The sequence below is a fragment of the Zalophus californianus genome, chromosome 15 (assembly GCF_009762305.2).
Source record: "Zalophus californianus isolate mZalCal1 chromosome 15, mZalCal1.pri.v2, whole genome shotgun sequence".
NCBI classification, from domain to species: domain Eukaryota; kingdom Metazoa; phylum Chordata; class Mammalia; order Carnivora; family Otariidae; genus Zalophus; species Zalophus californianus.
In genome coordinates this window covers 79,347,681-79,370,101 of record NC_045609.1, presented here as the reverse complement: position 1 = coordinate 79,370,101, position 22,421 = coordinate 79,347,681, and the positions used below count along the sequence as shown (strand labels likewise).

Here is a 22,421-nt window from a genome sequence, read left to right as displayed (position 1 = left end):
AGAATTTGGGGCCTCGCACCTTCTTACTCCTGGGTCATCGGCCAGCCATTAGTCATAAGGTTATTCTCAACCAGTCTTAGGCAAGGGGAACATGGCCCCCACGACTGCCTTAGGCTCCCCAGGACTTGCCTGTGTTAGGAAGGAGGTGGGTCACGGGGGGACGGACCAGGACTGTACCAGCAGGAAGAAGGCTGAGTCTGCTGTGGAAGCTGTGGAGGTAGGCTTGGAGAGGTGGCCATTAGCATCCGCCAAGGCTTTGAGGGAAATGGTTCATTTTAGAGCAGCAATCCTAATACCTAACTAGGTTTGGGAAGGGCTCTAATAAGTATATGCTCCTTCACGCGGGTTTTTGGGGAGTGGAGATGGGAGCAAGAGGAGAAATCTGCTTCTAAAAACAGTAATGGTCACGAGGGGCGCCTGGTGGCACAATCGGTTGGCTGTCCCATGCTTGGTTTCAGCTCAAATCATGATCTCAGGGTCGTGGAATCAAGCCCCACGTCAGGCTCTATGCTCAGTGCAGAGTCTGCTTAGGACTCTCTCTCCCTCTCCCTCAATCTCTGTCTATAATAAATAAATCTTAAAAAATAAAGTAATGGTCACTAAATATCTGCGTTGGTCAGTGCACAACACAAGTGATCCAAGCAGAGCCTGGCCAAACCCACCCCTGGATGCGTGCCCTGCGTGCCTCCTGCTCTGTCATTCCCTTGGCCTTTACAGCCAGCCGCTCAGTGGGACAGATCACCCTGCCCGTTCTGCAGCCCACGTTCCCCCAGCTTGGTGGTGGCAGTAGCAGGACTAGAGTCTTCCCCGTGCCTCCAATCCAGGTGTTCTTCTCTCCAGCCTACCCCGCCCGCTGCCCAAATGTGCAGAGCACATTGTGGGCAGGTGAGGGCAGCTGGGATGACACACAACAGGACAGGACACACAAAGGACACCCAGCACCAAAACCAGCCAGAGGAGGCAGCGTTCACGAGTCCTCGGGGTGAGGGCCTGGGCCTCGCTGTTTCTCCAATGCCGGGAGCCTGAATTATCCTCAGACAAGCCGGGGCTGGGGCATGAAGGCAGGCCCGTGCAGCACCACCTGCTTCGAGGACTCTGCATGGGGCCTGGACTCGAGCTGAAGGTGAATCGCAAGCCCCGGAGCCCCGCAGGAAGAAAATCTGGGTGTGTGCTGGGTCAGGGCTCTGGGTGATGGCTTGCTCTGGGGTTCTTCTCCAGCAGCAGCCAAGGGTGGGGCACAAGTGAAGACTCAGACAAAATCACACACACACCATATGCACACGCACACGCCACGCATGCACACAGGCGGACACGTACATGCCACCTCAGCCTCTGCAGATCCCCGGAGCACCACGTCCCAGGCAGCAGACAGCTGGGCTTGGACCTGGTCCTGCAGTAACTCACTCCGTGACCTCGGGCCATCTGATTGACTTCTCTGAGTCCCGGTTTTACCACTTCTAAAATAAGGTTGTTTGAGGCTGGTGATGTCCAAGGTCATCCCAGCTCTGACAATTAGGGTCCTTTCCAAAAGACCTGGCTGATTTCCAAAAAACCTATTAGCAGACGATGGTTAAATTTGGTGAGATCAAAACATGCATCACAGTCCTTAATAAATCTCTTTTCATACAACCCCCCAACGGGGTCAGATGAGCCCACAAGCTCGAGCCACAAGCGGAGAGGGGACTTCCGGAATTCTCCAGATGCTGGCTCAGCCAGGAGTCGGCTAGAGAAGCTCTAACAACAATGGCCCGTCAGTCTTGCAGCTTCCGGCCACACTGGTTTTGACCTAATAGGCCTTGAGTGCCCACTCCAGTGCTCTCTCCTTCCCTGAAGCTTGCAGAGAAGGGCAATAAAACAAACCAATAAAGCTTAAGGGAAAAAAAATTTTTTTTTAGCCTAATGAGGCAAATGAACTACTTCTTTTTCTTCCTTGGAAAGTATAAAGTACTCCTGTTACAAAAATATTTTCTGTTGCCGAATCCGCAGGAGCCACGGCCTCCGCCAGCCGCCAAGCACGCTCGTTTTCAAGGGGCGGGGGCTTTCAGGCTGGTCCTGGGTGTCGGCTGAAGCTTGCTTCAGGGTCTAATGTTGCAGCAGCTGGCTGGGACTCAACTGAGTGATTCAACGTGCTTTCTGGAAACAGTTATGCTAACCTTTCATTTTATTTTAAAAATATGTGATCGAGAAAATAGCACATCCCCCATACCCAGCAAGAAGCAGAGCCCTAGAACTCGCATGCTTCCCATGGAAAAGCAAACTAGGTGGCCGAGGCATCGGCCTCTAGGCTGTCCCACCGATGGCAGTGGGGGAGGGCTCAGGTGGGGGAAACAGGAGAAGTGGGGGAGTCAGGGGGAGAGAGTAGGAAGAACAGAGTACGATCGTGCACAAGCAGAAGGAGAGCAAACACAACCACCTTCCTCCTCCCTGTTTACAAACCCCACCATAATATTTAGTCTCCTTCAAGCTGGGTCAAGAAACATGGGCATTTTGAAAAATCCCTTACTCTTGTTGTTTAAACCACAAAATGTCAACATTTCTATACGGGAGCCCAGCGGCCAGTGACTGGACATATTCTGTGGCACCCAAAGAGGCAAATCATTATCTCCATCAAGCATAACTCTGGTTTTCGCATATGCCAGCCCCTTTGATCCTCAACTTTTATCCACTGACTTCAACTTCAACGGATGCTGCTCCAAGAATTTTTGGCCAATAAATATTGATTTAAAAAACTCAAGGGGCGCCTGGGTGGCTCAGTCGTTAAGACGTCTGCCTTCGGCTCAGGTCATTATCCCAGGGTCTTGGGATCGAGCCCCGCATCGGGCTCCCTGCTCGGCAGGAAGCCTGCTTCTCCCTCTCTCTCTCCCTCTGCTTGTGTTCCTGCTCTCACTGTGTCTCTCTCTGTGTCAAATAAATAAAATAAAATCTTTAAAATAAAAAATAAAAAAAATAAAAAATCGATGAATACAAAAGTGAAAAATGAAAGAATGAACCAACCAGATTTAAAAGATCCTTCCAAAGGGATGGGTGGTGGTCTCTCTCTGGTCAATTCAGGGCACAATGTGCAGCAACCAACCCAATGTCCGTTGAACTGAACTGTCTCCTCACTCCCCGTGACCACTTAGAGCCCCTGCTGTGCTATATGCAGAGAAGCCCAGGAGATACCTTTCCTTCCAAATTTATGCTTAAAATTTTTTTAAGATGTATGATGTATCACCTCCTCAACATAAAAAGAATCTGAGATGGTCAGTGACACAGGGCCTATTATAATACATTAATTAACATATATTCATGGCATAAAATGGGGTCATAGAGAATATGCTAACCACAAAACCAATGGTTTCTATGAGCTGCCCAGTAGCTAAAGCAAAGAGGGAAATATCACGAGTCACACACTCTCATTATCAGATTCTGGCACCTTAATTAACAAAAGTGACTTGTTAATTAGCATGTGTATTAAATAATCAGTCCATAATTCACCACAATGTCTCATTTCTCCCTCGCCGTAGAAGGTGGTCACGATGATTTTAGGAAACCAGTTTTGGGAAATTGTGTCTATACTGCTCTGAAAAGAGATAACCAGGTCGGTACAAAGTCTTTGCACCTTCAGACTCTCAGGAGATTGACTACATAAAAAACCAGAGCTTTCCAGAGTATGACCAGGAATCCCCAAGAACAAGGCGAATAAGAAATGTAGACAATATGCAGAGAAACCAGCTAAGCAGAAACGTAGGCTTGGGTTCTGAAGGGCTCTAATAAACTCACTGAGAAATAAGTTTGCACCTTGGTCCAAGGTTCAGGTCCTCCAGGCTTGCCCCAATCTTCCCCTAGGTACTCTCTACTGTCCTTCCTGTCACCCCAAATACAAGCTTCCCTGCCTATGCTATCTACAGAGGCCTCCCCAGCCCCCAGTGCCTTCTGCCGCTTCTGCTTGTTCCTTTTCTGTACTTATTACCGTATTTGTCCCACTATTCCTGTATCCACCCTAGACTGTCATCACGGGGCCACATGGCTCTTGCACATTTCTGATACATGCTCAGCACCTAACACTGTGTTTGGCCGAGACAGATGCTCAGTAAATACTGACAGAATCCGTGAATGAATAAGGAGTAACTGAAGAAAATGAAAAAACCCAGACCTTAAAAGATCTTCCGGATTTGAAATTGGATAATCATTTTCAAAATATCTTGGAATTCTACTGATAATGCAGAGAAACATAAGGCTTCTCTGCTTAATCCAACAAAAACGAAGCCACGGCAGCAGCAAAGAAACACAATTTGAGCACACGTGCGCACACACACACACACACACACACACACACCTTAACACACACACACACCCCAAGAGAAAGAGCAAATGAAACTAGCCTCTCTGTGCTCTCCCCTTGGTCACCTAGACTCTGGGTCTTATGAGCATACTTGGCCTCCGGCACACTCATTTCCTCTAGGACAAGGTGTTAATTGTCTCACACTGGGGTTGGCAAACTTCATCTGTAAAAGGCCAAAAAGTAAATACTTTCGGCTTCATGGGCCATGTGGTTTCCATCCTCATGACGCAACTCTGCTGATACAGGGCAAAAGCAGCTACAGACTCTAAATCATGGGCATGGCTGTGCTGCAATAAAACTTTATTTACAAAGACAGACGGAGGGCCGGATTCGGCCCGCAAGCCGCAACTGGCCAACCCTGGACTCCCACACAGGGTTACATACTCACTAAACTGTCAAATGGAAGTCGTATCTGTCTGTATGTCCCCCTCCCCCCTCCCTAAAGGAGAGAGGAGACATTCGGGATGGGGCACCTACAAATTCGGTCCCAACAACCTGGGAACTGCTTTGTCAGAACCATAAATGAGAGTCTTAATCCAATTCCCTGAAGATAGAGCACGACATGAAAAAAGGCATTACCATATTAAGAGAAAAACATAGCCAAAGAATTTCCTTAACAATCAACTAAGTTCTTGAACTGGGGCCAGAGAACACACAAGGGCTCCGGTTCTGATAGTTTGGGGAACTGAAACATTTTCACATTCCAAAAGGAGCTGCAATCAGAACAGAAGGAGCCACGTCCCCATCGGACAAAGGCCGCACAGAGGAATGAGGGCCGGCCTCGCACTTCGCTGCCTGGGTTTACATTCCCTAATGAAATATTGATTCCCACGCCCTCCAAGTGGTAAAAATCAATACGGTAACAGAAGCCTTGTAACATCAACCGGGGCCACGGCGTCGGCAGCAAATCCAACGGCAGCCCTCTAAGCTCTGCGACAGAGAGCGCGAGACCACAGAACGACCAGTACAGACCGAGCGAGTGGGGAAAAGGATCCAAAATGGAAAAACACAGAAACAAAATAAGAGGGTAACTATGTAGTGTGATCCACAGCCCAGGCTCCCAGTTGCTTTACGAGGATGAGTGACAGACTCCAGAAGATGCGAAGCCATTCCAGCGCAGGCTCCGTGTTATCTGATTCACCCTGGGACAGCTCACACGGCTGAGTCAGCGCCTTCCGACCATCAGGTTGCCTAAGGGAGAACTGGCCGGCGGGCGGGCATGAGTCACGCCGAGCACCGCACCACCCCCGGCCCTCGCCACCATCCTGGGGGCCACCTGACCTCCCCGCTCGCTGAGGACTCAGGGCAGAGTCAACTGCGCACCGCCCCAAATCTTGAGACACAGGCCTGGAGAAGATAGAGCCTGCTGAGCAGCCACGGGGACCTGTGCTTGAAGGCCCAGGGCCCCCCCCCCAACCCCGGCCCGAGTTGACCCCTGTCCCTGAGCTTCACAGATCAGAGGCAGGCCCCTCTTCCTGCCCCCACCCCTGCCCCTCCCTGTGGCGGCTCAGCAATTAAAAGGATCCTCTGTAAGCAAAGCAGCTCGCCCCCCGCCCCCAGCCGCCCAGGAGTCTTCCTCTTCAGGCCACTTCAAACAGGTCTGGCCTGTAGGTGGCAAGGGGGCCCGAAGGTGGCTAGGGGTTGGATGCAGGCCTGGAGTGAGGAAGAAAAACACCTCAGAGGCCTCCACTGCAGCTTGCACACATTTCCCTGGTTGTTGCGTCAGGAACCTCACTGCCTCGCCGCGCTCTGAGTTACCCGGGGACCCCAGAGCTCCGGAGCCCCGGCGAAGCCAGGTGTCCGTCCAAACCAGACGGCCCCTGGGATCGGATGAGCCCCGGCTGAGGAGTGCAGGTTGGGGCGAGTGGTGGCCCGCCCGCTGCACCACCAGGCCCCCTCATCTGACAACCCTGTGAGCCCTGGGCCTCCCCGCTCTGCCGCGCCTCGGAGCTGTGCACCTTGCTCCCTCGGGAGCAGAGGGGACTCGGCCTCGGCCTGGGACACCGCTGTCCCGCGCCGACCCCCTGACAAGTGCATGAGACCGGCGTGTCCCTCACGCTCCAAGCAGCACCGGGCAACTTAATCAACAGAGAAGAAAAGAGTCAACTATGCTAGGAGATGGGGGGGCGGGTAAAGAGTGAAATGTGACTGTCCTCAGAGTGACAGTCGGGGGTTGGGATGTGGGGAGCCGCCTTGGGTGGTGGTTTGGGGAAGGGCTGTCTAGGGCGGAATTTCGGGCAGGACCTGGAGGATGGGAAGGCCACGCCCTGGAGTGGCTGCGGGGGTCGGGGGGGGGGGAGACACCCCGGGGAGCCAGGGCCAAGACCCCCGGAGAGCAGGCCCTGGCCTGGGGGAGGCAAGAGGGGAGGGGCGGCCAGGCAGAGTGGGGTGAGGGGGCGGAAGGAGGAGAATGAAGCAGGGAGGAGGGGGCGCCGCATCAGGCCAGGCCTCCGAGGCCCTGGGAAAGGGGCTAAGTTCTCTCAGTGAGAACAGCGGGAAATGTGTAAAGGGTAGACGGCACATGCTCTGAACGCGGGAATCAGCAAGGGAGCTCCGGCTCTCGGCCCGGTGCTGCCTCATCAACACAGCTGGAAACCCGTAGTAACAAAGTAGCTTTCCTTTCTTATCTTCTTCAATATACCCCTGCATTTCTGCCCTGGAGTCCGGCCTAGAGAGACCAAATCACTCTCCTTTTAACTCTCCCTTGACAGCCACCCCCTCTCCTTCTCTGCCTCTCTCCCCCTCTCTCACTCTTTCTGAACTACTCAGGGAAAAAAAACTGCATGGGACAAAAATGCTGCCTTTGGATAAAAATTTTTAAATGTTCTGCAAACACGGCCAGTGTCATGTTGAACACATTTGGAAACAGTTTTGTATCTGAAGCTGAACTAGTCTGCCCTCAAAGCTGCTTTCTATTAAAATGTTTGCATGCGCACCGTCCCTCCTTCCTGCAGCTGGCCTTCCCCCCCCCTCCGCGACAGCTAGCCCCAGGAAAGAGGGGTGCAAATCTAGGACAGAATGCACAGAATGGGCTGTGGTTGGAGGGGATGGGCCTGCAGGGGGGCACCTTCCTCCCCCAGCTTGAGGGGGGCGGGGGGCAGGGGGGACAGACAGGCTTCTTCTGAAATGCTCTCCCATCTCAAACTCAGCAGGGAAAGTCAGTGCACACGTGTCTTCTCAGCAGTGAGAAGCAAAAACAGCGTTCTTTGGTCGCAAGCCCAGACATGTCGCTGGCAATCTCGAGCCAAGGGGGGTTCACTGGAGATGCGAAGGGAGTTCCAAGAATGGGAAAGAAAAGTAGACAGATCGGGTCAGAAAGGACAGGAACTCAGCTCCCAGGGCGCTCAGCAGCAGGGGCTCTACCAGCATTGCCCACGCAGTTTTGGTGAGAGTGACATCCAGCTGCACCTCCGAGGGGAGGGTCTGTTTGATCTACGGGTCCCATGTCCACCCACCTGGCCCCAGAGGGTGGGGGCACCGTGACTGCCGGTCCCACCAAGACTGTCCAATGGGGGGAGACGTAGCCCCCAAAGGAAATGCTAGATGCTGTTCCCAGGAGACAGGGGCTGGATGTCAAGGGGACATGACAACAGATGTCCATGGTAATTTCTATTCCTTAAAGTGTTGAGGGGGTGCCTGGGGTGGCTCAGTCGGTTAAGCATCCAGCTCTTCATTTTGGCTCAGGTTACCATCTCAGGGCCTGGGATCGAGCCCCGAGTCAGATTCTGTGTCCAGAAGGGGAGTCAGCTTCTCTCTCTCTCTCTGTCCCTCTCCCTCTGCCCCTCCCCCCACTCGCATGAGTGCGTGTGCGCTCTCTCTCTCTCAAATAAATTTAAAAAAGAATCTTTAAAAAAAATGTCGAGAATACCACACTCAGGAAGGACAATAGCTGTTAAAGTAATGGAGAGCCTCCAAATGAAATCATGATGGTGTGGGGAGGAAACGGGCCCAGGCTAGGAGCCACCAGTTAGCCACTGAGCTTTGTGGACATGGCAGGCGGTCCCATCAATTTCCTTGGGTTATTAGAAAACAGCCTGAGGAGGCTGGGCCACAGCCTCACGTGGCAAAGCACCATTTGGAATGATTTTTCGATCCTCAGGCTCAATTTTTGGTTGGTTCTGTTCTGCCTGCTCTGAGTTCTCCCCCGACGGTTTCTTGTCCTTTGCTATTCCCAAGAGTGACCCAACGCAAGGCGAGCTCACAGCCCATCCACAGCCTGCAGTTTATTAACTCGTGTGCTCAGACGGATTTGGATTTGCTGGGAGGAGAGTCTCCTTCCAAACGGGAGCCTCATTCCAAGCCAGTCTCCACCCCCTCCTAAATAATCAATCATCCAACGAAGGGAACAAAAGGGAAAGCGCTAGAAGAGATGGTTTCACTCTCCCCACTTCCAACTACTATCAGCAAAAAAAGCAGTTTAGTCAGTGGAAACCAGTCTCTTGTGTGGGTGTCTGCAATTTAATATCCATTCATTTTCCGATTCCTTTTTGAAAAGCCACATTTAGTTTCATTTTTTAAATGTTAAGCATCTTTTTTCTTGAGCTAGAAACAGCCCTCAAATACTGTGCTGCCGGCACAGGGCTAGACTCCTGCGGGCAGCTAGGGCCGGGTCAGAAACACGGCAAAGCTGGTCTGTTGAGATCTTTCACATCCTGCCTGGACAATGTCGGGGACGACACAAGGATACAGTCTCCACCTTGGCTCAAAATCTGAAAAGAATCTCCCCCTGGCCAGAGGCACATTCCGTGCCCACGCATTCCAAACACAGAATTACCCAGTGGCAGTGGCTCACGAAGCATCTGGGCCAGCACCCTGCCTGCAGAGAGCCCCGCTGCTGCCACTGCTGGCCGCCTTCCAGGGGCTAGCGGGGCGGGGTGGGGGGGGGTCCTGAAAAGTCCTGCGTGCAGCCACAGGATGTGCTATTCTGGCTAGCCTCCTTCCGGTGAGACTACCACATCCTGGACACCTTTCTAGTGGCCTGTTCCTAAACAGGCAGCAACCAGCCTTCCCCGGGGGCTATTTAAGGTCCAGCCATCCCATCATACCAAAAGGCCAGGTTCCATCCCTCCAGTAAGGGCCATGGCCTTGGGTACTTGGGGGTCAGCAGCCTGGCTGGGCTTGGAAGGTTAGTTTCCCCGCAGCACCGCTGTGTGACCTCAGGCAGGTTACTTAAGCTCTCCGAGCCCCTGTTCATCCTCTATAAAATGGGGATGATAAGCTATCTTGCTGATTAGGTGCAAGTTCCGAATGAAGCCAGAGGCTGGATCAGCACTGGAACTCATCAAGCAGAAGGTTATTATGATTATGGTCGTGACCAAGAAACACATTTTCAAAGATAGTTGCTGCTAGAATTCCACAGTTACCTAATAGAAATAATATCCAACGAAGACCTCGCGTGAAGGCCAGTTTCCTACACCAACCGCGGAGCCTGTTTCTGTCCTGAGGAACAGCTAGACAGACAAAAAGCAGCCTTTGGGATACTACACTGGTCTGCCTTCACAGCCCACATCCAGGCAAAGGTATGGGAGAGCTGGGTCAGAAGACCCCTCGTGGCTCTCAGTCTAGGATCTTTTCCTGCTCCAACAACAGCCTACTGGAGTCTTCCTTCCACAGGAGTCCAGAAAATTACAAGGGGCATGAAGAAACCCAAAACTGCAATCTCACTGCAAACCAAACCTCCTCATCAACATACACCAACAAGTGGGAATTGCTGACGGTCTAGTAAGAACTGGATTTAATTTCACGTATGAAGGCCTTCACTAAACAAATCAAACAGAGCAAAAATGACTGCAAGGAGAATATTTAAATAGAAAGCAAACCATTTTCAAGCACAGCATTTCCCAGACTGAACTATGTCTCAGTTTTTCTTGCCAAAAAAAAAAAAAAAAAAAAAGTGCTAAGCTCAGATGATTATCATTTGGAGTACACACCCCTCTTGTGGGAGACTCCTGTGCGCATTAGCATATTAAAAGTTTTCAGAAGTTCTGTAAGAAAGAAATCCATTAGCTTTGCTTTAATTCAAGGCTTCCAAAACTTTTTAAGAATGGAGCATTGTTTTAAAACCCATCTAGAGGGGCGCCTGAGTGGCTCAGTTGGTTAAGCATCCAACTCTTGTTTCAGCTCAGGGTCATGATCTCAGGGGCGTGGATCCAAGCCCGGCAACTGGCTCTCTGCTCAGTGGGGGGGTCTGCTTGGGCTTCTCTCTCTCTCTCTCCCTCTCCGTCTGCCCCCCCTTCTCTCTCAAATAATAAATAAATCTTAAAACACACACACACACACACACACACACACACATCCAGTAACCCTGCAAAAACCCAATTTGAGAGACCTGGTTGGTTTTCAAACCAGTGAAAACGCACAAATGAACAAATGAACACAAATGAACAAGAGTTGCCTCGGGATGGAAGGGAGACTCAACATTCACTGCTTACCTACTAATTTCTTTATAAACCTATTGCTTTCTTCTATAAAATCATAAGCTTCTGTTTTTAAAACTCTGATCTTATAATCCTCTTATTAAGATGCTTTCATGAGTCCCCCCACTTTTCCCTCACTGCGGGTCACACTCAGCATCTCCTAATCCTCACCCTCCTGGGGTCCAGGCTTGACTGGTTCCCAGGAAATCAGGGTGCCCGGGGGCCTCTGACTTCTCCCAGACTTTGCCACCTGGGAGCTCAGGTCTTCAGGCAGGGAGCACACTTACCTCGTGGTCAATTTTGATAAGTGCAATGTCTGCCTTCTCATCCACATCCTTGATTTTGGCTTCGTAGGTGGCACCGTTCTTCAGCTCGACCTTGACCCGATGCTTGTTGGTCACCACGTGGGCGTTTGTCACAATCAGGTCCTTCTTCGGACACGATAAAGCCAGACCCACTGGCCACCGGCACCTCCCCTCTTAGAAAAAGGAAGCCTAAAACCCAGAGGAGAGCCCAGTTAAGGCCGAGAAACACCTTCAGATCAACTCTCTCGACACACTGATTCACTGGCTCCGCAACAGCAGCTCACATCTAGGAATTTATACGTCGGGTCTGTTTAACGTCAAAAACAGTTGGAAGGCTATCGATTTTTGCAAGCATCAAAAAATTCCGCTTACAAAATATTCTTAGGGACTCTCTTCAGAGCTAGAGGTTCTTAAATCATCTAGAAGGGTCAAGAACGTACATTCAAACAGTCTAAAGGGGGACAGCATCCTAAGGGGGAAATGTTATGTTCCCATAGGAACATATTCTGTGGCTCTTGACATTTCCAAGTGCCCCAGAAACAGCCCCGATGCTTTGCTAACGGCAGCGTGTCTTGGTGGGAGCTTCGGAGGCCGTGGGAAAACAAGAAGGCCCTCTTTACTTGCGAAACAGCTCGATGTGAACCACGGCAGGAGCGATCTTCTCCACCACATCGGCGATGAAGTTGTATTTATGGCGCAAACTGTTGGGGTCTTCCTGCCCTGAGAACAAAGCAAAGACAGGACACGTCAAGACACAGTGCTCTGTGCTGTGGTCTCCTGAGAAAGGCATGGGTGAGAAGGAGCCAAAATGCACACCCGGACCTCTGGAACCCCAGACAAGTGACGGCAAGACCCCAGACCTGCGCTCCATTGCAAAGTTCCTCGGGGCTCTCAAGGGAACACCCACTCAGGTAAGGGGTAACACCCATCAGAAATGACCTCTTTGCTCTGCTTCTTTCCTTTCCAACGGCTTCGCTGCAAAAATGCCGAGCCGGAGGCACCAGCTGATACCTGGACCTCCTAGCGGCTCCTCGGCAAAGGTGGCGGGGCAAGGGGGTCAACGGTCATAGTCAGGGCTCCAGGCTCCGCCACAGCCCTGCCAGTTCCCACAGCACCACCGAGGAAGCAGCCACTCCCAGCGTGCCGCCACCACCACCACCACACCGAGGGGAGGGCTGAGGTTGCTTTTGAGGAGATGCCCACTAGACGTTACAGATTGAAAAGGCATTAAAGGCAAAGGCACAGATCCTGTCTTCCCACTGATCCCACAAGGTGAACAGAGGCCACCGTCTGTCCCCAGAGCAGTTTTCCACTACGCCTTGTTTATTCCAACCCCCTGGGACATCCCAGGCCAGAAGGCACAAGAGGTGCCTTGATACCATTGGGGGAGAAAAAGAAAGAGAAATCAAATGACCATAATTTCTATATAAACATACACACTATAATTAACGAACCCCCATTTCAAAGCTACTTTCAGACAAGGCGATCCCACATCCCAATGTAGGGCTCTTCACCCAGCAAGGCTCAAAAAATTGGTTGCCACCCAGCAGATGCCCACACCATGGCATCTGGTTCAGAAAATGAGCTACTGGAGACTCAGGTCCCAGGACAACCCATTCTGCTGGACGGGTGGTGGCAGGGGCCAGTGTGGCCCCCGGAAGTGCAACCCGAGCCTGCCACCCTGGCCCCAAATCCATGCCACCTGCTGATAATCCTTCAACACATTTCTCTCTGCCTTCACAGGCTACAGCGGTTCTAGGCTAGTCTGCAGCCAAGAACCCACACACCCCTTCCTTTATCTCTCCTTGTCTCCTTTGGTGCAGTCACCTCCCTTGGGCCAGTCGCCTAGCCTAATGCTACACAAAGCAGGCTCCAGAGACCAGAATTCTCTGCCAGCCTTGCTATCCCTTGTCCCATGTAGACACTGGCAGAAACCTTTAGAGCAATTTGACAAAGTAATCTGTCTGTTGCATCGAAACATTTAAATTGGGGCTTATATTTGTGTCTTTCCTACAACATTCTGGTAGAATTCATTTTTAGCATATTTTAATTGATCCATAATGAATAGGAAATAAAGGAAAAGAAATCTGTTCCTTTACCACAGATGGTCTAAGGAGCACTGATCTGTCCCCTGCACCTGTCACAGCTCACTCAGAGGGATTCACAACACAACTCTGCAGTTTAAAAAGAAACCATTGGCCTACAAAACTGCCCCTTATTCACATAAGGGCCTGTGTTCCCCACCCCCAACACACACGCACAAAAACCCACACTCGCACGAGCACAAACCCACACCCACACTTACACGCTCAGTCGTGAGCATGCACGTGTACTTACACGCACATGTGCACATGTGTACATACTCACACAGACCCACTCACGCATAGACTCCATCTCTCACACACATATGTGCATATACTCTCACACTCACCCACTCACATACACACTCATATGCACACATACACTCACATATATGTACAGACTCACGTGTGTACACTCTTACACACACATACACGCACACAGAGACTCACACCCCCAGACGCCTCCCTCCCTGTGAGAGAGGGCTGTGGCCACAGCCTGGGCTCGGGGCCGGCCGTGAAGGCTGTGACCCTTTCAAGTCCTCTGTGGCCCTCAGAGCTGCATATCCACAGGCTTCCGTGGCGGCCCCACAGCATCTGAACAGATTGTTTCCTCGGTCCCTGCCACGGCTGTGTGTCCCCACCGGAGACATCAGTAATGCGACTCATACCACTGGGCCCCAGGACATCTAGGGGACGAGCCTGCCCTCTCCCAAGCTTTCCCTCTGGGAAGTGAGAGACCATCGACAAGCAAAGGGCCCCTCTCAGCCCTGGCTACCGGGCTCTGAACTGCTTTACTTCAGGGTTGGAATCCCTCTCTTTTTGCAGAGTATGATTTTCTAAGGTCAGAAAAAGATCTGCACCTATTAGGCAAGGAAAACTAATTCAACAAGTTCACGGTAGCATCATTTTATTATTTTTGCTTTCAAAGCCCTTTCATACGGCACGCTATTTTTATTTCCCCCTCCCTAAGGATGAGGAAAATTAGATGTTGTGCTCGTCTTATATTTAGGGAAACTGAGGCTCACAGACCATAAATGACTTCTCCATAGACACTTGCCTTTCTTAATAGAGAGTATAAATAACAGGAAAATCTGGGCAGATCTACAACTTTTCTTCTTAATCCTGGCCCCAAACATATCTGCCACCCTCCTAGGTTTCTAGGTAGCTGCTGTTAATTGGTCTGTCTCCCCAAGTGCTCCGAAGGGAGCTGTAAAGAAAGGGATAGAAACATTCCTTCTGGCCACAGAACCTGGCGAACATCACCCAGAGAGGGCTGTAAACACATGCATCTGGGCTTCCTCAGACCAGCTTCCTGGGAAAGACCAAAGGGAGGTTTAACGCCCAAAGGCCAGCACCCACCGCAGGGCAGCGTGGAGTTTCAGAGGCCCTCCCGAGCAGGGCAATCACCAGAGTCACACCACTGAGGATCATTAACTCACTTCCTATCCCTGACTTCCCAAAGTAGGCATGGGAGAATTTGCCCGCAGCAGGAGTAAAAATGAACGTGGGTTTTTCCAGCTAATGAGAGAACCACCTGCTTTCTCACACAAACTAGTGAGAGGTGCTCCAGGAACTGTGGCCCCCCGCCCCCCCCCCCAGGAAAGCAACATGGAGAGCAGGGAGGACACCGGCCTGGGCACCAGAAGGCCCAGGTCCCAACCTGTCTGCTGGGTGGCCTCCAATTCCCATCTGTAAAATGGGGCGAGGTGCCTCTAGAATGAGCTGCAAAGTCCCTCCAGTCCAGCTCCAGCATTCTATGATCTAATCGCCTTCTCTCCTCTCACCCCAACAAGCTGCAGCAAGATAAAGAGCTCGTGGAATTTGAGACTGGGGCACAGGACTCTCCAAACTCTGCAGATGAGTAAACAGAAAGGGGAAGTGGGAGGACAGACCATAATGAAAAGCCCAACTGACAAGCCTTAATTGTGCAGCTTAGATGAAAAAACAACCAGTGACCTCCATTACCATCACTGAGTGGACCAGCATCAACGGGAAGACGAAATAGAGCAGAAACAATGAACATAAGGAACACCAACTAACTGTTCAAACATGGCAAGATGTCAAACCAAAGAAGAAGTGTTTGGCTTCTCAAAATGCTATTTGAGAACGAGAAATAAACGGGTCTCTAAGAACAGCATGGCTCCATGTCAGAGTCCTGCTCCATCAAGCTAGAGGAGGCTGCCACTGCCCTCCTGGTCTTTACGAACCCTGGCTTGCTCCGTTTGCTCTGATCTCAACTGCCAGCCAACTGTCTTCCTTCCAGAGGGGTCAACCGAGGTGGAGAACCCTCAGGGGTGGACCCAGGCTGTCTCTGCCACGACCCAGTTCTACGTGATGCAGACGGATGGAGGGCTGGGGCGTCCAGGCCACTCAGTGTGGGGAAAATGGCTAAGAGCACAGGCGTGGTCTCAGACAGACCAGTGTGACACTCCGCACAACACTTACCTGCTGTGTGACCTTCGGTATATGCCACCTCACTCCTCCGAGAGTTATCCCCTTGTCCATAAAATATGATGACAGTAACACCTACCTACCTCAAAGTGGTTTTGATGCAGATTTTACGAGTTACTATATATGAAGTGCTTGGCCACGCCTGGCATAGAGTTAAAATTAAAAATAAAGAGACAAGCGTGAGCATCACACGGCCCAGTGGACAGGCAGGGAGATAACTACTCTCCCTACCTTGGCACATTGGTGTAGGTCCTGGAAAGTCCTCCTAACAGGACCATCATGGCCACCCCTGCAGAGGCAGAGATCAAGGGAAGCTGCGTGGCAGGCCAATTTTTCTGGCTTTGATGTTTGCCTATGCTCCCCCTTGTACGAGGCTAACCCACAGGCACTGCAGAAGGGAAACAGGGAGCTGGGTCAACAGAATAATCTAACCTGAACTGTAGCCCATCTGTACACAAGGAGCAACCAACCTACACCAGAAGACAAATATAACTCCCTCTATAAAGTGAGGGCCTTGTTTAGTTAGGCCAAACCAATGTGGCAGAAGGTAATGAACACGGGAAGCCTCGTGCAGGGTCAAGGCCTGGCCCTTCTAACTGTTCTAATCGCTCCATTATTGTACAGAAAGCTGGAAGTGACTGGAGTTCAGTAACAGCCCCCCATTTACAGAAAGCTGGTGATTCAGAATTCAGAAACGTGGAGGTAAGGTGTTTTTTATATTCCTGATTAATGAAAAAAACAGAAAAGACAAAATGACCAATATCATGAATCAAAGAGGACGCAGCACTATAGATCCCACAGACATTAAAAGTATGGTATGGAAATATTCTGGACAAATTTGTGCACATAAATTCTACAGCTTAGATGAATGGATAGATTTCTTTAAAAGACGTAATTTGGGGCACCTGAGTGGCTCAGTTGGTTAAGCGTCTGCCTTCGGCTCAGGTCATGATCCTGGAGTCCTGGGATTGAGCCCCGCATCGGGCTCCCTGCTCAGCGGGGAGCCTGCTTCTCCCTCTCCCGCTGTCTGCCTGTCTGCCTACTTGTGATCTCTCTCTCTCTGCCCAATAAATAAATACAAATCTTAAAAAAAAAAATAAAAAGAACAGACATCATTTACCAAACGTCATTTACGAAGATATAGATAACCTGAATAAGAAATTCTCTTTGCAGTTAAAAACCTTCCCACAAAGAAAGTTTCAGGCTCATGACTTCATGGGTGAATTCTACCAAACATTAAGAAAGAGACGATACTAATACTTCACAAACTCTTCCCAAAAACAGAATAGGGAAAACACTGCCCAACTTAGTTTATGAACCCGGCATTACTCTAACATAAAAGCCAGACAAAAGACATTATAAGAAAACTACAGACTAACGTCCAACATGAACACAGACCAAATGTCCTTAAAATGTTTATAATTCAGCAATTTAGGCAAAAAGAATAATATATCATGACCAGGCGAGGTTTATTCCAGGAAATAATAAATCAGGTTTAACATGGGGTGCCTGGGGGGCTCAGTCAGTTGGGTGTCCACTCTTGGTTCTGGCTCAGGTCCTGATCTCATGGGTTGGGAAATCGACCCCACATCAGGCTTTGCGCTCGGCAGGAGTCCGCTTGGGTATTCTCTCCCTCTGCCCCTTTCCCTGCTCTCTCTCTCAAATGAATAAATAAATCTTTAAAATAAATAAATAGGGGCGCCTGGGTGGTTCAGTCGTTAAGCGTCTGTCTTCGGCTCAGGTCACGATCCCAGGGTCCTGGGATTGAGCCCCGCATCAGGTTCCCTGCTCTGCGGGAAGCCTGCTTCTCCCTCCCCAACTCCCCGTTTCTGTTCCCTCTCTCGCTGTGTCTCTCTCTGTCAAACAAATAAATAAAATCTTAAAAAAAAATAAATAAGATGTAACATTAGAATATAATAGTAAGAAAACCCAAATGATTATCCCATAGATGCAAAAAGATGTGAAAAAATTGAATACCCATTCACAATAAAAACACTCAGCAAACTAGAAAGAGAACTTCCTCATCCTGAAAAAAGGGATCAATAAAAAACCTAAAACTAATATCATACTTAATAGTGAAAGACTGAATACTTTCTCTCTACAAATGAGAATAAGGCAAGGACATCCACTCTTACCACTTCTATTCAGTATTTTACGATGTCCTGGTTGGAATAATTAAGCTAGAAGAAGAAACAAAGGCATAAAGATTAGAAAGGAGAAAATAAAACTATTAGTATTTGAAGACGACATAATAGTGCCTAGGGAAGTTGCTTAGGAATCTGTAAATATACTGCTAGAATAAGTGAGTTTGTCAATGTCACAGGCTAACAGGTCTATATACCCAAAACCGTATTTCTATGAATTAATAATAAACCAATGGAAACTGAAATTTTTAAAATACCAACTATAATAGCATCGAAAATATTAAATAGGTAGATAAATATTTAATAAAGTATGTGTAAAACACTGCAAAACACTGCTGAAATAAATTTTAACTTATTATTTTTTTATTTAAATGTTAGGTAGTTAACATACAGTACAATTTTGGTTTCTGGAGTAGAATTCAGTGATTCATCACTTACATATAATACCCTGTGCTCATCACAAGTGCCCTCTTTAATATCCATCACCCACCTAGCCCATCCCCTACCCACCTCCCTCCATCAACCCTCAGTGTGTTCTCCACTGTTAAGTGTCTCTTATCATTTGTTTCCCTCTCTCCTTTTTGCTGAAGTAAATTTTGAAGGACCTAAGTACATCAAGAGATACACCATACTCATGAATCAGAAGACTCACTATTGCCAAGCTATCAATTTTCCCAAAATTGACCTACAGATTCAGCATACTCCAAATGAAAATCCCAGGAGGTGTTTCTGTAAAAATTGATAAGCTATTTCTGAAGCTTATGTGGAAAGCAAAAAACCTAGGATATCCAAAATAATTCTCAAAAAGAGAAAATCAAATGACTTATACTGTGTGATTTTATTTTAAACTGAAAAATTCTGAGTAACTAGGATTAGTAGAAAGATGAGTCACAACATTTTACAGGATAGGCCTTTCCATTCATCTAATAAATATTTATCGTTACTGATTTTTAACACAACAAATGACCCATTAAGAGTAGCCGACATTTCCTATAATTTAATGAGTTTTAAAATTGCCATGATTTCATCCAAAAATAATAAATGATTGCTGTCTCCTCTTTATAAACTACTAGGAAAAGCACATGTCTCCATAAATGTTACTTCCTTGGAGCCCATGGTCCCTGGAGTTTTACAGATAATACTTCTTAACTACTTTCAACAGCTTCCTTACAGGAGGAAAGAGAGATACACACAGTGTTGCTAAGTTTCATTGATTAGTATTAAAATTAGTAATAACAGACACTTCCATTATTAAGTGTTTGCCAAAAAGAGCCAGGCACTAAGTATTTGACATACATTATCACAGTGAAGAAAATGTGTTTTTGCAGCGAAAATGAAAATCACAACGTGGGGACTATGAACCAACAGACCGTGTTTCTAGGCAAAAATGTAACACAAAATCAGGTATGTGCTTTAAAAACATCAAGATGTGTGCTTTCTTTTTTAATATTTAAGGTAAAAATGTCAAGTAAAGATTAGATGTGGGTCAGGAAGAAGAGAGAAGTAAGTGTTTATGGTCCTAATGCCATAGTTCTCAAACTCTGCCCCAAGGCACCCTAGAGTGCCATAGCAAACTCATAGGATAGTTTAAGTTTTCTGCGGAAACACAGTGATACTTGATATCTGCTGGACATCTTGAGAGCTAGTTCTCAGTTTCAAAATCAGATGACACTATAATCCTTTGGATGACTTCGTATCTTTGTCACTTTGGTTTCTGGTGGTCACTGTGATTAAAAGCAAGTACTGTACAAAAATCAACATTGAACTTGGAAATGGGGGTGGCAGTGTCCAATTTGGTTCCAACAGGCTATATGGCACCCAGCAGTACACCTAGTCCATTCATAAATAGGGGTGGTTATTGAATAACAAAATTAAAATACTATTTTTCCTGTATTTTCTTTTCAAGTGACTATTATACTGTAAAGGCACAAACACTCACTCAGTTGTTGGGACCTAATTACTTGATGAATAGAACCATTAGGTATTTGTTTTGGCCCAGGGGGTACCATGAAAAAATTACTGAGACACGAAGGGTGTCATAAACCATGAAAATCTGGGCACCTCTTGTCTGATGCCTCTTGGGCTCTCTCCAGCAGAGGCTCTTGAATCCCAACACAGTTGCAGTAATTCGGAGCAAAAGTGGATTTACAGTGAAGGGTGAAGGTAAACATTGGCCCCGCGAGGGGCCCTAGCAAAGTATTCAGTTGTCAGACGCTTTTTGGAAAATAGTTAATAAATAACAACAAAAATATTTATAAAAATATTTAAACTGCAGTTGGTTGAGGCCACTGTCTCCTTACCTCGGCCACACATCTCCTGTCCTATCAGAGTGGCTGGAGCATTTGGGGATGTGGCTAAAAAGTCAAACTGTAGAATCATTTTGCTTGAATTTTCATGTGCTTTGAAGTCACTTCTGCCTTTCTATCCCGGAACAGACTTGGTTTCCAGGGACACTCTTATTCTTCCATCCTGCTGGCTCCCTAGTGCAAGCCAGAGGTTTTATAGGGTATGGTGACCTGGCCTGGAAGTATACAGTGGTGGAGAAATATGCCAGAGGAAAGACTAAATTAACAACAATAAGAATAAGTCATTCTATTCTCTCCATAGGAAACATTACAAACTCACTGTCATATGAAAAGGTGATCAAAGAGTCTATAGCCAAAAAATATACAGGAGAGGGAAGGTATTTTAAAGGTGAAGGTGTATTTGGCAGTTAATGACAACATCATGACATTTTTCTGGGTTTTTGGAGTCTGTAGTATTTTCTCATTTTAAAAAAACTTGTAATTTGTGGTGGTTTGCTTTTTCAATCTAAATAAAGATCATGTCCATGCCTAATGTTATATTTATAATTTTGAATTCTTTTTCTTAAGGAGGGTCCTCTGACTTGTACGAGTTTCAGACCCCATAAAACCCAGACCTGCCAGCAGGGAGGCAGGAGTGCCAACCCTACCCAAGTAGCAGGCCTGAGTCCCGCATATTCCCAGCTCCCAGGCCCTCTGGAGCTCATGACTGGCTCGCGATGTCAGGGGTAGGGGTGGGGGGACCTCTGAGCTACACCTACAGGATGCGCTGCCTCAGCCGCCAGGACTCTCAGTCACCCACCAGACAACATGACCAGCATGGAAGGCATCTGCTTTAGAAGGACCCAGGGAGCCCTCCAGGCCCTCCCTGGCAGTCGCAAGAGAGCCCCAGGGCTGCAGCAGGGGGGCTGCCTCAGACCTGGCTCCAGGAATCCTAGCAATGGATCCTGGACACCCTGCCCCTGTTCTTGGCTCCACTGTGCCTTCTCCAAGCAGACCTGCCCACCCTCTCCCCATCCGACGCTTGGAGTGTCAGGGATGGACGGAATGCCATGCTGAGCTCCAACCCCAGTGGATTCCTAGCAGGGTCAGCGAGGCTGGGAAAGGTCCCAAGGCTCCCACTAGTGCCAGGATGACTCCCGAGCCAGACTTGGCCTCAAGTGCTGATTCTGCTGCTTCACAGCTGTGTTACTTCAGGCAGTGGCCCCGTCTGAGCCTCACTCTCCCGTTCTGCAACATGAAGATAACATCACCTCCTCCAGGCGGTTGCGAGTCCTAAGGGAGAGGAGGCACACAAAGCCTGCGCTCAAGGCCATGATCACCTCCCACCTCTCACCAGGTGTGCCACCGCCCAGGTACATTTCAGGGCCTCCAAGTGCCTCCTCCCACACTTCTAAGGCTTCTCAGAATCCCATTTCTGCTTTCTAGTTCAGGCACACGTGGCCCATCTTCAGGTGTCTCCCCCGCAATGACAGCTACCACCTGGGGGTGCATAAACTTACCGCAGGACCCCCACGCTGGTCTCCCCCATCTCCTGCACACAGCTCCCTCCTCCAGAGGAGGCTCTGATTCCCCAACTCACTATCCCAGGACTTCTTGATGTACACTCTCCACTGCTGCAAACTTCTCACCGGCCTCCAAAAACACCACGCGCCACCCTACCTCCTTACGCTCACACTGTTTGTCTTCCTGCCCGGAATCCTTATTCTCCTCCCAGACAGCTAGTCAAACCCCACCCAATCCGCAATACTGGCAACCAAATAATAACACCATAACCGTACTCACTTATTGAGCATCTACTATGCGTCAAGCCCAATGCTAGGCACTCAGTAAAAATTACCTCTAATTATTCCTGCAAGCCTATAAGGTGGATCTTAGGCCCAGCATACAGAAAGGTGGAAAAATGAAGGATCAGGGAAGTAAAGCAGAGAAGTGGAACATGTGACTCATGTCCTCGGCGCTGGCAGGTGGCGCAGGTGGGAGGCTAGCCCCTCTGCTCTGCTGCTGTAGCCTCCCTTCCAGGTCCTTCACTCAGCCTCCAGCCCCCTGCAGCCCCCATGGTTGTAGGAAAATGCTTCCCACTTCCGTGCCTGAGAGCTCAGGGCCAGAACTCAGGATTCACAATCCAACCTTGGCTTCCAACAAGAACAATCGCGCCTTCCAATTTCTCAACAGAATAGAGAAGTAGAGCTAATTTGGAAAACAGAACACAGTGTATTCGAGGGAAAAGAAATGAATCCCCCTTTATTCACAGGGAACAGCATGTTCCCAAAATTCAAATCAGTTGCAAGAGCAGATTGATCAAATCACTGGCATTTTAATGCACTGTCCCACATTCAGGACGGATAGATGATTTGTAGGGCCCCGTGCAAAACAAAAATGCAGGGGCTCCTTGTT

At 48.9% G+C, this 22,421-nt stretch overlaps 1 protein-coding gene across 1 annotated transcript in view; it reads right to left on the bottom strand.

Annotated features, from left to right (window-relative positions):
• HTRA1 (HtrA serine peptidase 1) overlaps positions 1-22,421 on the bottom strand; it is a 52,460-nt gene that overhangs the window by 14,432 nt on the left and 15,607 nt on the right. Inside the window, 4 exon segments of the mRNA XM_027596451.2 lie at positions 11,028-11,165; positions 11,167-11,214; positions 11,216-11,234; positions 11,666-11,765. Coding sequence (XP_027452252.2) covers positions 11,028-11,165; positions 11,167-11,214; positions 11,216-11,234; positions 11,666-11,765 — 305 coding nt within the window.